Raw genomic sequence first — 16,962 nt, 5'->3', positions numbered from 1 at the left:
TTTGGCAAATGTCTGATGAAGAATGAAAGATTATTAGGTTTAGCTGGGTTAGCTTTGCTTTGTGTTTTGTAGGTAGGATTTTTTCCTCACAAGGCCTAACCCCAGGATCAGAAGGTAGGGGTTTTGGCTATCAGGTTTTGCTTTATGAATGTAGTTTTGAATTAGGGTTGAGCCCCTCAAATGTCAGAATGAGGAGACTTTTTCCTGGAGCTCTAATATCCTCACGGGACACCGTAGCTCTGCTCCCAGGGCCGATAGATCTGTTTCCTTAGAACAGTGCTCTGGTTTTTGCCAGAGGGTAAAGCATCATGTCTTTGCTGAAATGCCGTCATTCTTCCCCTACCCACCAGTCCACCCCTTTCCAAAAAAATTTTTCACAGCTATTGTATGACTTTATATTGATTATCCCATTTTCTTCCAGTTCGCCATTCCTGCTGACTCCAAATTGGAAACCTCTTTAGGGTTCTGCTGAGAACATTGGCTTCTCCTTCTCTTGTTAACCTTTTCCTGTGTGTATTTTGAACTTCATTTTGTTTTATCCTTTAATACTTTTCTATTTACTGTCTCCTAAAATCTGATTAATCTCTCTCTTTTACATTTATTTTGTTGTTGTTGAGAGTATGTGCAGCAAAACATACACCAATTCAATGTGTACAATCCAGTGACAGTGATTACATTCTTGAACTTGTACAACCATTCTTGCCCTCCTTTTGAGTTGTTCCACTCACTGCCGCCTAAGGTTTCTACCTAACTTTTCAAGTTGCTGTTGTCACTTTGATCCCATATAGATAGTTCTTAAAAAAAGCATAATGCTCAAGGCGGTTTACTAGTTTAGCTATCACTGATATCTCTTGTTTGCTGATGACACCTTTGTATGCCCAAGAACGGTCTCTTCCGCTGTTTTAGTGACCATCATTTTGACGTGCATTTTGGAGGGAAGTAAGCAAATGCGTGTACTCAGTCTGCCATGCTGAACTGGAAACCACTAAAGTAATTTTAGATGCACCTTTGAAATTCTCCCCCATCTGCCCTATATCTAGCTCAGTGCCACGTGAGCCCTGAAGGGTTAGTGTGCTGACGAAGTAACCCAGAGTCAGAGAGTGCACTAATTGAGCGTTGTTGAACTTCTTAGAATCCAGGAGCTGATGTCTGATGATCACCGAGAAGCAGGTCGAATTCCCCGAACAATAGAATGCGAGCTGCTTCACGATCTTGTGGATAGCTGTGTCCCAGGAGACACGGTGACTATTACTGGAATTGTCAAAGTCTCCAATGCTGAAGAAGGTATGGCATAACTCTTTTCTTCAGTTTGATTTCCCCTCAATAATGATTTGTTTTTTAGATACTTCTGAATCTCCACCAGTTTGGGGAATCCCTTGTTTTCTTCTATAAGATGAAACTTTAAAGGTTTATTCAAAGTTCACTATGCCTTTCTTTTACTTTCTGGTTGAATCTTTATAGAGAAAATAAAAACATTAATTTCACTGTTTTTAATTTGACAGGCTCTCGAAATAAGAATGACAAATGCATGTTCCTTCTATACATTGAGGCAAATTCTGTTTGCAATAGCAAAGGGCAGAAAACAAAGACTTCAGAGAGTGGGTCTAAGCAGGGAACATTGATGGAGTTCTCACTCAGAGACCTTTATGCTGTCCAAGAGATTCAAGCTGAAAAAAATCTGTTTAAGCTCATTGTCAAGTACGTATGAGATTATCTAACGTTTTATTAAATATATGCATGTTGGAATGTTCTTGCCTACAAGTAACAAAAAAACTTAAGTCAAAATGTCTGGCGAACTACAGTCCATGGGTTAAATCCCCCCGTTTTTGTGCTGTCTGTGAATGAGGAATGGATTTTAAATTTTGAAATGGTGGGGAAAAAAAGACCTTTTCATGACACGTGAAATTTAAAAATTTCAGTTTGCATTAATAAAGTTTTGCTAGAAAGTAGCCATGCTGATTTGTTTGTGTATTGTCTATGACTGCTTTGTGCTTTGTAGCAGAGCTGAACAGTTGTTGATAGAGAACAGTGGTTCACAGATAACTTACTATCTGGCCCTTGACAGAAAAAGTTTGCTGACCTTGCTAACCACAAGGTCAGCAGCTTGAATCCACCAGCCACTCCTGGGAAACCCTATGGAGCAGTTCTACTCTGTCCTGTAGGGTCACTATGAGTCAGAATCGATTCAGCGGCGTTGGGTTTGGTTTTTTGGTTTGGTTGAAACAGTAAGGAAAATTACTGTCTCACACAGAACTTGTATGATAATGACAGCACTGAGTGAAAGAGTGAGGGGACAGTGAATCCCAAACCATTTCAGTTAGTTATATGTAGGAGGTTTTTTGTTTAATTTTAAAAAAAGCAAGAAAGAGATTTAAATAGGAGTCTCTTACAGTCAATAAATATTCATAAACTTAATTTCCATGTTACTGCCTTGTAGTAGAGAAGAAAGAAGCAAAATAAAGAGGCATTTCTTTCGCTTTAGTGGTTAAGAGCTTTGCAGACAAGTCTAAATCACAATCCTGCTTCTGCCATATACTTGCAGTGTGATACTGGGCTTGTTACTTCTCCCTGTTATATCATCTTAAAATGGAAATAATACCTACCTCAGAGGGTTATTCTGAGGATTAAGTGAGATTTTATAAAGTACTTAACGTAATTACACTAAAAAAACCCAAAAAACACCTTCGATGGGATCCAGTGGATTCTGACTGATAGCAGCCCTATAGGATGGATAGAACTGCCCCACAGGGTTTCCAAGGCTGTAAATCTTTACAGAAGCGGACTGTCGTATCTTGCTTCCTCAGAGAGGTTGGTAGGATCCATCCACCAACTTTTTGGTTAGCAGTCGAGTGCTTAACCACTATGCCATCAGAGCTCCTTTTTACTTAACATAATTGTTGTTGTTAGGTGCCGTCAAGTTGCTTCCGACTCGTAGTGACCCTGTGTACAACAGAACAAAACACTATCCAGCCCTGTGCCATCCTCATAGTTGTTATGTTTGAGCCCATTGTAACAGCCACTGTGTCAATCCATCTCACTGAGAGTTTTTCTCTCTTTTTTTTTTATAGTACTTTAGATGAAGGTTTACAAAACAAACTAGTTTCTCGTCAGTTAGTACACACATTATTCTATGACATTGGTTAACAACCCCACGACATGTCAACAGTCTCCCTTCTCAATCCTGAGTTCCCTATTACCAGCTTTCCTGTTCCCTCTTGCCTTCCAGCCCCTGCCCCAGGGCTGGTATGCCCCTTCAGACTTTCTTTGTTCCATGGGCCTGTTCAATCTTTGGTTGAAGGGTGAACCTCAGGAGTGACCTCATTACTGAACTGAAAGGGTGTCCGGGGGCCATAACCTCAGGGTTTCTCCACTCTCTGACAGGCCAGCAAGTCTGCTCTTTCTTTTTCAATTAGAATTTTGTTTTACATTTTTCTTCAGCTCTGTCCGGGACCCTCTATTGTGATCCCCGTCAGAGCAGTCAGTGGTGGTAGCCAAGCACCATCTGGTTTTACTAGACTCAGTCTGGTGGAGGCCATGGTAGATACGGTCTGTTAGTCCTTTGGACTAAACTTTCCCTTGTATCTTTAGTTTTCTTCATTCTTCCTTGCTCCCAAAGGGGTGGGACCAGTGGAGTATCTTAGATGGCCGCTCACAGGCTTTTAAGACCCCAGACACAACTCACCAAGGTGGAATGTAGAACATATTCATTATAAACTCTGTTATGCCAATTGAGCTAGATGTTCCCTGAGATCATGGTCCCCACAGCCCTCAGCCCAGCAGTTCAGTCCCTCAGGGAATTTGGATGTGTCTGTGGACCTACCATGACCTTGCCTTGTACAGGTTGTGCTGGCTTCCCCAGTATTCTGTACTGTCTTTCCCTTCACCAGAGTTTCCACTTACCTTCCTCTTTTTTGCTAACTCTATGCTTTACCAAGCAGATGTCCTTCTCCAAGGACTGGTTCCTCCTAAAAACATGTCCAAAGTACATGAGATGTGAGACAAAGTCTCACCGTTCCCGCTTTGGTCGTACTTCTTCCTAAACAGATTTGTTCATTCTTTTGGCAGTCCATGGTATATTCCATATGCTTTGCCAGCACCACAGTTCATAGGCATCAATTCTTTTTCCGTCTTCCTTATTCATTGTCCAGCTTTCATGTGCATAGGAAGTGATTGAAAACACCACTAGTCTGTCAGTTTGTTATACTGTGGAGGCTTAACATGATTAGCGCACTCCAAATGGTGCTGTTATTTTGATAATTTTTTTTTTTTTTTTAATTTGAAAAAGAAGGGGGAAATGGGTGATATCAGATGACACATGTCCCCAAATTGGGAGCTGAACAACTGAGGTTTTGAAATGTATTAGAAAAATTGATCTTGCCTTGCTTTTCTGTTAGGATTAGGCTTTGGGCCCTAAAAGGATTGTGACAATTTTTTCTTTCTGCCTTTAATATGTTAATTAGCGAACTGAATAAAGTACCTGTAGAGTTCTTCAAGGATTCTTTGTCCCTAACTTTCAGAGATTTCCCTCATAATTGATAGCCATTCAAATCCACCCAAGGAGAAGGGATGCTCCTGGCCAAGGTGGGGGTGTGATCTGTGAGCAGGTGACCGAGGAATAACCTGGTTGAGGTTCAGAACACCTCTTTGGTTGGTGCCTTTGTTGTTTTCTTGGTTGTCACCAAGTTGATTCCAACTCATACTGACCCTGTGTGTTACAGAGTAGTACTGTTCCATGTGGTTCTCTTGGCTGTCATCTTTATGGAAGCAGATTGCCAGGCTTTTCTTACGTAGTGCTGCTGGGTGGGTTCATACCACCAATTTACAGAAAATAAATTAATGTGAAAAACATGGGTTTTCTTTCCATAGTTTTCTTTTCACTTTTAGTTCTACATTCAACATTGAAGCTAGATATTTCATGGTTTTCCATTTGTTAATTCAGTAGGCATTGGCAAACTAGGTGGGCTGCCTATTTTATAAAGTTTTATTAGAACGCAGCTCCACCCATTCACTTATATGTTGTCTATGATTACTTTTCACACTACAAGTTGAATGGCTGTGTTTGAGACTTAATGGCCTGTAAAGCCAATAGTATTTACTTTCTGGCCCTTGAAGAGAAAGTTTGCCGATCCATGCTGAATTAACACCGGAGGACCTCGAAAAGAAAAAGGAGAAGACCGTGGTAGGTTCTGTTTTAGTTTGGGATCCCTCTGAAGCACAGACTGAATCGTTGATTTGGGTGTGAGTAGTTTATTTGCGCTCATGCTTATGTCAGGAAATTTGGAAGACAACTGCCTGGCCAACCGACTGGAAGAGACACCCATTCCAAACAAAAGTGATCCAACAGAATGTGGAAATTATCAAACAATATTAATATCACACGCAAGTAAAATTTTCCTGAAGGTACTTAAAAAATGGTTGCAGCAATATATCAGTAGGGAACTGCCAGAAATTCAAGCCAGATTCAGAAGAGGACATGAAATGAGGCATATCATGGCTGATGTCAGATGGATCTTGGCTGAAAGCAGAGAATACCTAGAAGATGTTTGCCTGAGCTTTATTGACTATGCAAAGGTATTCAACTGTGTGGATCATAACAAATTATGAATAAGATTGCGAAGAATGGGTATTCCAGGACACTTAATTGTACTAATGCAGGACCTGTACATAGACCAAGAGACAGTCGTTCAAATAGAACAAGGGGATATTGCGTGGTTTAAAATCAGGAAATGTGTGCATCAGTGTTGTATCCTTTCACCGTACTTATTCAGTCTGTATACTGAGCAAATAATGCAAGAAGCTGGACTGTATGAAGAACAACACAGCATCAGGATTGGAGGAAGACTCATTAACAGCCTGTGGTATGCTGTTGACAACCTTGTTTGCTAAAGCAAAGAGGACTTGTAGCACTTACTGATGAAGATCAAAACTACAGCCTTCAGTATGGATTACACCTCAAAATAAAAAACAAAATACGTGTAACTGGACCAATACACAACATCATGATAAACAAAGAAAATATGGAAATTGTGAAGGATTGCATTCACAATCACCATCCATGGAAGCACCGTCAAGAAATCAGATGACGCATTGCATCGGGCAAATCTGCTGCAAAAGACCTCTTTAAAGTGTTGAAAAACAAAGATGTCACCTTGATGACTAAGGTGCTCCTGACCCAAGCCATGGTATTTTCAATCACATCATATATGTGAAAGTTGGACAGTGAATAAGGAAGACCACAGAAGAATTGATGCATTTCAATTATGGTTTTGGTGAGGAATATTGACTATACCATGGACTGCCAGGAGAATGAACAAATCTGTCTTGGAAGAAGTACAGCCAGAGTACTCCTTAGAAGTGAGGATGGCGAGACTTCAGCCCACTACTTTGGACATGTTATCAGGAGGGACCAGTCTCTGGAGAAGGACATCATGCTTGGTAAAGCAGAAGGTCAGCAAAAATGAGGAAGACCCATAATGAGATGACATCAACAATGGACTCAAACATAGCAGCAATTGTAAGAATGGCACAGAACTGGGCAGTGTTTTATTCTGTAGTACATACGGTCACTATGAGTTGGAACTGACTTGATGGCACCTAACAACAAGTTTATTTGGGAGGTGATCCCTGGAAGCATGGTAGGGAATTGGAGAAATGAGACAGAGAAGGAAAGGCGGTCAGCGTATGGTGCCTTAATGAGACCAGGTTACCACTAGCATTGGGGCTCTAATTGCCCTGAGGCCTCTAGGACACTAGACTAGAATTAGCCTTAGTATTTTTTCCATCTGGTGGTGTAGTGGTTAAGAGCTATGGCTACTATCAAAAAGTCATCATTTCAAATCCACCAGGTGCTCCTTGGAAACTGGGGCAGTTCTACTCTGTCCTGTAGGGTCAATATGAGTCAGAATTGACTTGATGGCCACAGGTTAGGTTTTTTTTTTTTGGTTTTAAGGCCCTCACTTTAGGTCTGCTCCCAGGGGTATTAAACACCCCAGCACTTCTGGCCTGCGCAGCCTGCCCGCTGATGATGCTTCTCTTGCCACCTAAAGCCCTTAGGCAAACAGGCAGGTGCTTAGTAGGAAGCCAGCAGTGATTATGCAGGAACGTGCTAAACAGTAGTGTCAAAGGGATATGGGAGGGACACCAGCAGTCTCTGCTGGAGTTTACGGATGTTAGAAAGGAATCGTAATTTACGTATCATTCCTGATTATGTCTCTTCCACCCTGTACATTTTTGTTTGTTCCTTGTTTGTGTAACTGATCAATGTAAATGCATTTCTTTATATTCATAGGTGGTTTTATGTATTCTAACTCTTTGAATTGAACTGAAAAGATGAAATTTGATCCCATTTAAAAATATGTACTCAGTTCACACTTTAGTCTCCTTTCATTGGCTTGGCCTTGCAGATCTGAAGATGTGTATTCAGTAAAATATATTAAAATCTTAAAACGAAAGGCTATAATTATGATACATTTTAACAGATAGTTCTGAAAAGGTCAAAAGTGTATTTGGTTACTCTAAAATGCTTTACAAGTATCCTGTCTCTATTATAAAGGTACAGTTTTTAAAGCATTATTCCCTTTCTAGACTAAGAATTTTGTGAAATTTACTGTTAGAATAAATTTCCTCGGGTTTTTGAGGAGAGACAATTTTTTTCTTTTTTGAATCTAAATAAAGCAAGTTAATCAGGTTTAGATACTATAAGGGATCAGTGAAGTTTAAGTTGGAGTTTGATTTTTTATTTTTAATAGGTTATATTCTATTTTTCAGCTCGCTGTGTCCTGTCATTTTTGGTCATGAAGTAAGTGTTCTATTTCATCTTTACTCAAAAATAACATGGACAAAAATAACATGTAAAAGCTTTACAATAATAGCTAATTTCTTTTGGCCAGTTATTCATATTTTAATATGAATCTTTGTTCTCTATAAGTGAGTGACGTGGGAGGCAAACTACAGCCCCTTGGAATTAAAAAAAAGCCCAAACCAGTTGCCGTGGCGTCGACTCCTGACGACCTTGTGCACGTCACAGTAACACTGTGCTCCACGGGGTTGTCAGTGGCTGATTTTTCATAAATGGATCACTAAGCCTTTCTTTCATGGCACCTCTGGGTGGATTCAAACCTCCAGCCTTTCAGTTAGTGCCGAGTACATTAACCCTTTAGATCACCCAGAGACTCCTTTGTAATAAAAACTGCCTAACAATTAAATAGCAGCGGGCTTCCTTTAGAGTTACCCTGGACATTGACAGTATTAAAGCAGAAGCTAAAAAATTTCTCATTTATTTGAAGTGGATTTATGCCTTACAAGGTAGGTCTCAACTCAATGACTTGTATGATGCCTCTCTGATTTTAATTTGCTCTCTAATTTTTGTTTATTAATTGTTTATATTATTTAAGTTTGTATTTTTAGACTTCAAATAAGAAAGTTCACTCATGCTTCAAGAAAATAAAAGCCTCAAACGAATAAATTTTGTAAACATAGGAGGAGTACCCCTTTTGAGTCATCTTTATATTTTTTCACTTTTTTTTCACACTCAAGCTTGTCAAAGCAGGTTTGGCATTAGCACTCTTTGGAGGAAGCCAGAAATACGCAGATGACAAAAACAGAATTCCAATTCGAGGAGACCCACACATCCTTGTTGTTGGAGATCCAGGCTTGGGAAAGAGTCAAATGCTACAAGTAGGAAATCAGTCATTTAATATTTGACATTTTGATTATAAAATGCATGAGTAATTCACAAGAGAATTTTCTCAAAGCATGTAGTATTCATGTTCCAGAAGATATAGTTTGTCTGGTGGTATGAGTGAATTGGGGTCTATGTGAGTATTATTATCTAACTCGTATCTGCCCATATTTTCAAACTGAGTCAGTCTGCCAGTCACAGCAAGGCATGCTGGTATGTTGAGACACCAACTATTGTGATATGTTAACCATTTTCTTAATCCCTATTTCCCCCTCCCCTTTATTTGTATGTAGCCTTGCTTTGCTAGTCTTTGTTGTTGCAGCATGATCTCACCTATGAACAGAATAGTTGAAGGAAGTAAAAACAGAGTCGCCCCAGTCTCCCTTTCCACAGCTATACACTGTGTTGGGCATTAGGTAGGGTCTGCCAGAGCCCTGTCCTTATCTACCTTTGCTGCTTCTCTCTGAGACCAAAGCAAGGCAACTCATGTGACCGGTCAGTTGTTGGTCCACAAGAAGATTCTGCGTCTGCCGTTCAGAGTTTGGTGGTTGTCCCCTACTGGGCTTATCACGGCCCCAAAAGGTGCTGCTTGTTGGAATATGTGTGGTTTCTTCAGAGTGACAGCTCCGGGTAAACCAGCTTCAGTGTCAGTTCTAAGAATACACATTGCCCCTCTGACCCTTGTTGAAAAATATGACCATCCAGACCAGGCACTCCCTGGCCCTTGTAGTCCTGGTGGCTGCTGAATCATCCTTCAGGACTTATGAACCCTGATTGCACATCACAGTCATCTTTGGAGCTCTTTGATAATAACTGTAGCCTGCCCCCAAATCCGAACCAAACTCACTGCCGTTGAGTTGATTCCGACTCATAGTGCCCCCGTGGGGTTTCCAAGGCTCTAAATCTTTTTTTTTTTTAATAGTTTTTATTGTGCTTTAAGTGAAAGTTTACAAATCAAGTCAGTCTCTCACACAAAAACCCATATATACCTTGCTACACACTCAATTACTCTCCCCTTAATGAGACAGCCCACTCTCTCTCTCCACTCTCTCTTTTTATGTCCATTTCACCAGCTTCTAACCCCCTCCACCCTCTCATCTGCCCTCCAGGCAGGAGATGCCAACATAGTCTCAAGTGTCCACCTGATCCAAGAAGCTCACTCCTCACCAGCATCCCTCTCCAACCCATTGTCCAGTCCAATCCATGTCTGAAAATTTGGCTTTGGGAATGGTTCCTGTCCTGGGCCAATAGAAGGTCTGGGGGCCATGACCACCGGGGTCCTTCCAGTCTCAATCAGACCATTAGGTCTGGTCTGATGAGAATTTGGGTTCTGCATCCCACTGCTCTCCTGCTCCTTCAGGGGTTCTTTGTTGTGTTCCTTGTCAGGGCAGTCATTGGTTGTCAAGGCTGTAAAAGCTTTAAGGAAGTAGACTGCCACATCTTTCTCCCGTGGAAGTAGACTGCCACATCTTTCTCCCATGGAGTGGCTGGTGGATTCGAACCACTGACCTTTTGGTTGGCAGCTGAGTGCTCTAACCACTGCACCACCAGGGCTCCTTTGGCCTGCCCCAGGCCAACTGAGTTAAAGGCTCCAGGTTAGGGCCCTAGTGTCTGAAGGCCCATAACCCTCCACAGGCGATTCTGATGTCCAGCCAGGACTGAGAACTGCTTCGCTTTTACGAGTCATATCACAAACTCACCGTCCTTTGTGTCAGAGTCACGTTGTATTCCTGTGTGGAGCCGGCCTTCATTTCTGTTCCTGATCTGACATTTCATCCACATATTGTTGCTTTTGGTCACTTGGGTCTACCTTTTTTTTTTTTAATTCTTCTTCTTCCCCTTAATTTAAATTCTGTTCTAACTAAACCTTTGCTCACAAGCCTAACAACACTGAGGCAGAGAGTATACAGTTACAGGGTAAAACAGTTGATGATGAAAGTGAAAAGAGAATATGCATAATATGCAGGAAAATGTGGATGTGAGGATCTGAATTGTCGCAGCTTTATTTTCTGTCTTTTGTAGCATTGTGTGTGTGTGTGTGTGTAGCTTTTTGATTGGTGTATTACAAATGGAAGTCTGGTTTACTCCCAGTGTATCTGATTATCTATATTACTGAGTCATTGTATTCTTTGTTTAAAGAAGATTGGAGCCTTAGAAAATAAAATGGATGCTTAATGTTTTTCTGTTTGAACTCTCCATGGGCCTCAGTTTCCACACTGATAAATGGGGATGTGCCGATGCCTCCCTCGTAACAGTGGTGTAAGATTATAGTAAAGCCCTTAGAGCAATACCTGTCATGTAGCTAATGTTTGTTGAGCAGTTACTTTTAGCTGTTATTTCCTTTTTACTCTGGATGATTCTCTTAAACTTTGTTTTTTTAAGGCAGTGTGCAACATTGCTCCACGTGGCGTATATGTTTGTGGTAATACCACTACCACCTCTGGTCTGACTGTAACCCTTTCAAAAGACAGTTCCACTGGAGATTTTACTCTGGAAGCTGGTGCTCTAGTACTTGGTGATCAAGGTGAGAGACCAAGGGGAACAATAATAATGTATGATTCTGAGACTTTTTTGTTGTTGTATAAAGTCCTCTCCTTTTCACTTCATTTCTTTACATTTGATTCAGGAGGCATCTGGACAGCACTGTCCTAACCAGTGAGTTGGCAATGACTATCAGGAGCCCTGGTGGTACAGTGGTTAAGAGCTTGGCTGCTAACCAAATGGTCAGCAGTTGGAATCTACCAGCTGCTCCTTGGAAACCCTATGGGGCAGTTCTACTCTGTCCTTCCTGTAGGGTTGCTCTGAGTTGGAATTGACTTGACAGCAGCAGGTTTGGGTTTTTTTTTGTTTGTTTAGGAATGATAACTGGAAGCACACTGCTATCATATTTATACTGCAGAATTGAAACTGGTGCTTAATATCATTCATTTCCGAAACCTACGGCAGATACAATTATACATAAAAATTAATTAGGTAAGAAAGTATAGGTTCCTACACTTCTCATTTCACACCACCTATCAGTTTGTCAGTTTGTCGTACTGTGGAGGCTTGTGTGTTGCTGTGATGCTGGAAGCTATGCCACCGGTATTCAGGTACCAGCAGGGTCACCCATGGAGGACAGATTTCAGCTGACCTTCCAGACTAAGACAGACTAGGAAGGAGGACCCGGCAGTCTACTTCTGAAAAGCATTAGCCAGTGAAAACCTTATGAATAGCAGAGGAACATTGTCTGATATAGTGCTGGAAGGTGAGCCCCCCAGGTTGGAAGACACTCAAAAGATGACTGGGGAAGAGCTGCCTCCCCAAAGTAGAGTTGACCTTAGTGATGTGAATGGAGACAAGCTTTCGGGGCCTTCATTTGCTGATGTGGCACGACTCAAAATGAGAAGAAACAGCTGCAAACATCCATTAATAATCAGAACCTGGAATGTATGAAGTATGAATCTAGGAAAATTGGAAATTATCAAAAATGAAATGGATTGCCCGAACTTCGATATCCTAGGCATTAGTGAGTTGAAATGGACTGGTATAGGCCATTTTGAATCGGACAATCATATAGTCTGCTATTCTGGGAATGACAGCTTGAAGATGAATGGTGTTGTATTCATCATCAAAAAGAACCTTTCAAGATCTATCCTGAAGTACAGCGCTGTCAGTAATAGGACAATATCCACACGCCTACAAGGAAGACCAGTTAATATGACTATTATTCAAGTTTATGCACCAACCGCTAGGGCCAAAGATGAAGAAATAGAAGATTTTTATCAGCTGCTACAGTCTGAAATTGATTGAACATGCAATCAAGATGCATTGATAATTACTGGTGATTGGAATGTGAAAGTTGGAAACAAAGAAGAAGGATCACTAGTTGGAAAATATGGCCTTGGTGATAGAAACAATGCCGAAGATTGAATGATAGAATTTTGCAAGACCAACCACTTCTTCATCACAAATACCTTCCTTCACCAACATAAACGGTGACTATGCACATGGACCTTGCCAGATGGAACACACAGACATCAAACTGACTACATCTGTGGAAGGAGACGATGGAAAAGCTCAATATCATTAGTCAGAACAAGGCCAGGGGCCAACTGTGGAACAGACCATCAATTGCTCATATGCAAGTTCAAGCCGAAACTGAAGAAATTCAGAGCAGGTCCACGAGAGCCAAAATATGACCTTGAGTATATCCCACCTGAATTTAGAGACCATCACAAGAATAGATTTGACCGAAGACCAGACAAGTTGTGGAATGACATCAAGGACATCATCCATGAAGAAAGCAAGAGATCACTGAAAAGACAGGAAAGAAGGAAAAGACCAAGATGGATGTCAGAGGAGACCCTGAAACTTGCTGTTGAGCGTCAAGCAGCTAAAGCAAAAGGAAGAATTGATGAAGTAAAAGAACTGAACAGAAGATTTCAAAGGGCCTCTCGAGAAGACAAAGTAAAGTATTGTAATGACGTGTGCAAAGAGCTGGAGATGGAAAACCAAAAGGGAAGAACACCCTCCGCATTTCTCAAGCTGAAAGAACTGAAGAAAAAATTCAAGCCTCGAGTTGCAGTTGTGAAGGATTCTATGGGGAAAATATTAAACGACATGGGAAGCATCAAGAGAAGATGGAAGGAATACACAGAGTCATTATACCAAAAAGAATTAGTCGATATTCAACCATTTCAAGAGGTGGCATATGATCAGGAACCGATGGTACTGAAAGAAGAAGTCCAAGCTGCCTTGGCAAAAAACAAGGCTCCAGGAATTGATGGAGTATCAATTGAGATGTTTCAACAAACAGATGCAGCGCTGGAGGTGCTCACTTGTCTGTGCCAAGAAATATGGAAGACAGCTTCCTGATCAACTGACTGGAAGAGATACGTATTTATGCCTATTCCCAAGAAAGGTGATCCAACTGAATGTGGAAATTATAGAAAAATATCATTAATATCACACGGAAGCAAAATTTTGCTGAAGATCATTCAAAAACGGTTGTAGCAGTGTATTGACAGGGAACTCCCAGAAATTCAGGCTGGTTTCAGAAGAGGATGTGGAACCAGGGATATCATTGCTGTTGTCAGATGGATCCTGGCTGAAAGCAGAGAATATCAGAAGGATGTTTACCTATGTTTTATTAACTATGCAAAGGCATTTGACTCTGTGGGTCATAACAAACTATGGATAACACTGCGAAGAATGGGAATTCCAGAACACTTCATTGTGCTCATGAGGAACCTTTACACAGATCAAGAGATAGTTGTTCAGACAGAACAAGGGGATATTGATTGGTTTAAAGTCAGGAAAGGTATGCATCAAGGTTGTATTCTTTCACCATACCTATTTAATCTGTATGCTGAACAAATAATACGAGAAGCTGGACTACATGAAGAAGAACCGGGAATCAGGATTGGAGGAAGACTCATTAACAACCTGCGTTTTGCAGATGACACGACCTTGCTTGCTGAAAGTGAAGAGGACTTGAAGCACTTACTAATGAAGATCAAAGACCACAGCCTTCAGTATGGATTACACTTCAACATAAAGAAAACAAAAATCCTCACGGCTGGACCAGTGAGCAACGTCATGATAAATGGAGAAAAGATTGAAGTTGTCAAGGATTTCATTTTACTTGGATTCACAATCAACAGTCATGGAAGCAGCAGTCAAGAAATCAAAAGACTCATTGCATTGGGTAAATCTGCTGCAAAGGACCTCTTCAGAGTGTTGAAGAGCAAAGATGTCACCCTGAAGACTAAGGTGCGCCTGACCCAAGGCATGGTATTTTCAATTGCATCATATGCATGTGAAAGCTGGACAATGAATAAGGAAGACCGAAGAAGAATTGATGCCTTTGAATTGTGTCGTTGGCAAAGAATATTGAACATACCATGGACTGCCAAAAGAACGAACAAATCCGTCTTGGAAGAAGTGTGGCCAGAATGCTCCTTAGGGGCAAGGATGGAGAGACTGTGTCTTATACACTTTGGACATGTTGTCAGGAGGGATCAGTCCCTGGAGAAGGACATCATGCTTGGCAGAGTACAGGGTCAGTGGAAAAGAGGAAGACCCTCAACGAGGTGGATTGACACAGTGGCTGCAACAGTGAGCTCAGGCATAACAACGATTGTAAGGATGGGGCAGGACCGGGCAATGTTTCTTTCTGTTGTGCATGGGTCACTGTGAGTTGGAACCAACTGGACGGCACCTGACAACAACATCACATTTGTGATCATTTGTTCTAAAGCTTTATGTTAAGCTCCCTGTGGGGTGGGATTTGGTTATCGTGTTTACTGCCCTATTCCCATGGCCTAGCACAGAGGAATGCAGTCAATACTTTTTGAATGTGTTACGATTATTTTCCGTAGTGTAGGCCTAGATACCGTGAAACTGTAAAGGAGGTGAATGTTACTCTTAGCACTCAGAGGACTTTTCCTTGAGAGTTTAGATTAGCAACTTTGGTAGGATTTTAGTAGTAGTTTAGAATTCATACTTTTGCTGTATTTTAACCCATTTCATCAGGTTTTTTTGGGAGGGGGGATTTGATAGTTTATAAAGATTTCCAGTTGGAAGGGATATCCACGTTGGGATTTGCTACCTAAGTTTCACTTTGTGCTGCCTTAACCCTATTACAAAAACATGTCCTTATGCCTGTATCAGGCACTTTTCAGATTTTCTAGTCAAATTAAGATCACTTATTCATTCTCATTTGCAAGTTACCTCCACATTTCTTAATCCCTCTTGGCCACAGTAAACAGTGAAACACTTTCTTTCCTTGGTTTCCTAGACTCTACACCATTTTGGTTTTCTTTTTAACTTCAGTCACTAGATAACTTCATCATTCTGAGTTTTTACTGGTTCTTCATCTCCTTAATCTCTTAACTGATTGGTACCTCAAGGTGCATAGTTTTTGAACCTTTTGTCTTCTAGGTCTGCCTGCCTTATTGGTGATCTTATCCAGTCTCATGGCCTTACCTTCCTATATGCTCAAAATTCCAAAATTTATAGCCCCAGCCTGTACTGTTATTTTTACGCAGATAACACATGCAGTACACATTTTTTTGCCAACAGCTACACCAGACTGTTTTACTGTATTTTTTCACAAATAATGCTCCCACATAAATAATGAGCCCACACATACAACTTACAGAAATGATAAAATTAAGTAAAACTGAAGCTGGTGAAAAGGACACGAAAAGAGAGAGTGGAGGGAGAAAGCAGGCTGTCTCATTAATATAGGGGGAGAGTAATTGGGAGTGTGTAGCAAGGTGTATGTGGGTTTTTGTATGAGAGACTGACTTGATGTGTAAACTTAAAGCACAAAAAAGATTATTTTTAAAAAAAATTAAATGAAAAAAAATCATACCCCTTAAAACACCGCAAAAAAAAAAAAATTAAAACTGTTGTGGCATAGTGGTTGGCAAAAAACATATAACATGCATGTTATTTGCATAAAAATACGGTACTTCTTCCCTGAACTCCAGGCACATATTTTTTACTGCCTGCGTAGTACCTCTACTTAGATGTCTGCTACGCTTTCCAAACTTAACATGTCCAGAACCAAAATCCCAGTCTTCGTCTTGAACTTGTTGTTTTTGCAGTCTTCCCCACCTCAGTAAATAACTCCATCCTTCTATTTGCTCAGGTCAGAGAACATGGTGTTATCTTTGACTTTTTCTCATACCCCACATCCGGTCTGTCAGCAAGTCTTGTTTGGGCTTACCTTTAAAATATATCCAGTATCTAACGACTTCCCCACTTCTACTACCGTCATCCAATCTACCATCATCTCTGGAGTTGTTTATTACTATGGTCTCCTAATTGTCATGCCTGTGACCACTCTTTCCCCCTCCTGTCTGTAACAGCAGAGTAATCCCATGAAAAACTTAAATCATGTTTTGCTGCTCAAAACTTTGCAGTGACCCCTGTCTTACTCAGAGTGAAAGCCTCAGTCTTGATAAGTGCCCAGACCATTTACATTCTGGCCCTTCGTCACATCTCTCTTGCCTCATCATCTGCTACTTGCCCCTTGTTCCTTCTTCTCCAGTGACACTGGCCTCACTGAGCCTTCACTATTGCAACTCCAGGCTTGAATTTTTTCTTCAGTTCTTTCAGCTTGAGGTGCACCAAACCTGTTCTTCCCTTTTGGCTTTCTAACTCCAGGTGTTTGCATATTTCATTGTAATACTTTATCTTCCTGAGCCACCTTTTGAAATCTTCTGTTCATCTCTTTTACTTCATCATTTCTTCTATTCACTTTAGCAGCTCTACATTCAAGAGCAAGGTTC

General features: G+C 40.9%; 1 protein-coding gene across 13 annotated transcripts in view; it reads left to right on the top strand.

Annotated features, from left to right (window-relative positions):
- Positions 1-16,962, top strand: part of MCM8 (minichromosome maintenance 8 homologous recombination repair factor) — a 45,911-nt gene that overhangs the window by 16,600 nt on the left and 12,349 nt on the right. For all 13 annotated transcript variants that reach the window (XM_064275799.1, XM_064275800.1, XM_064275798.1 and 10 more), the window contains 5 exons: positions 1,133-1,284; positions 1,503-1,698; positions 7,768-7,798; positions 8,536-8,676; positions 11,063-11,204. In XM_064275799.1, the coding sequence (XP_064131869.1) occupies positions 1,133-1,284; positions 1,503-1,698; positions 7,768-7,798; positions 8,536-8,676; positions 11,063-11,204 (662 nt within the window). The remainder of the gene's footprint in view (positions 1-1,132; positions 1,285-1,502; positions 1,699-7,767; positions 7,799-8,535; positions 8,677-11,062; positions 11,205-16,962) is intronic.

The sequence above is a fragment of the Loxodonta africana genome, chromosome 24 (assembly GCF_030014295.1).
Source record: "Loxodonta africana isolate mLoxAfr1 chromosome 24, mLoxAfr1.hap2, whole genome shotgun sequence".
Classification (NCBI taxonomy): domain Eukaryota; kingdom Metazoa; phylum Chordata; class Mammalia; order Proboscidea; family Elephantidae; genus Loxodonta; species Loxodonta africana.
This window is presented reverse-complemented; position numbering and strand designations above follow the sequence as displayed.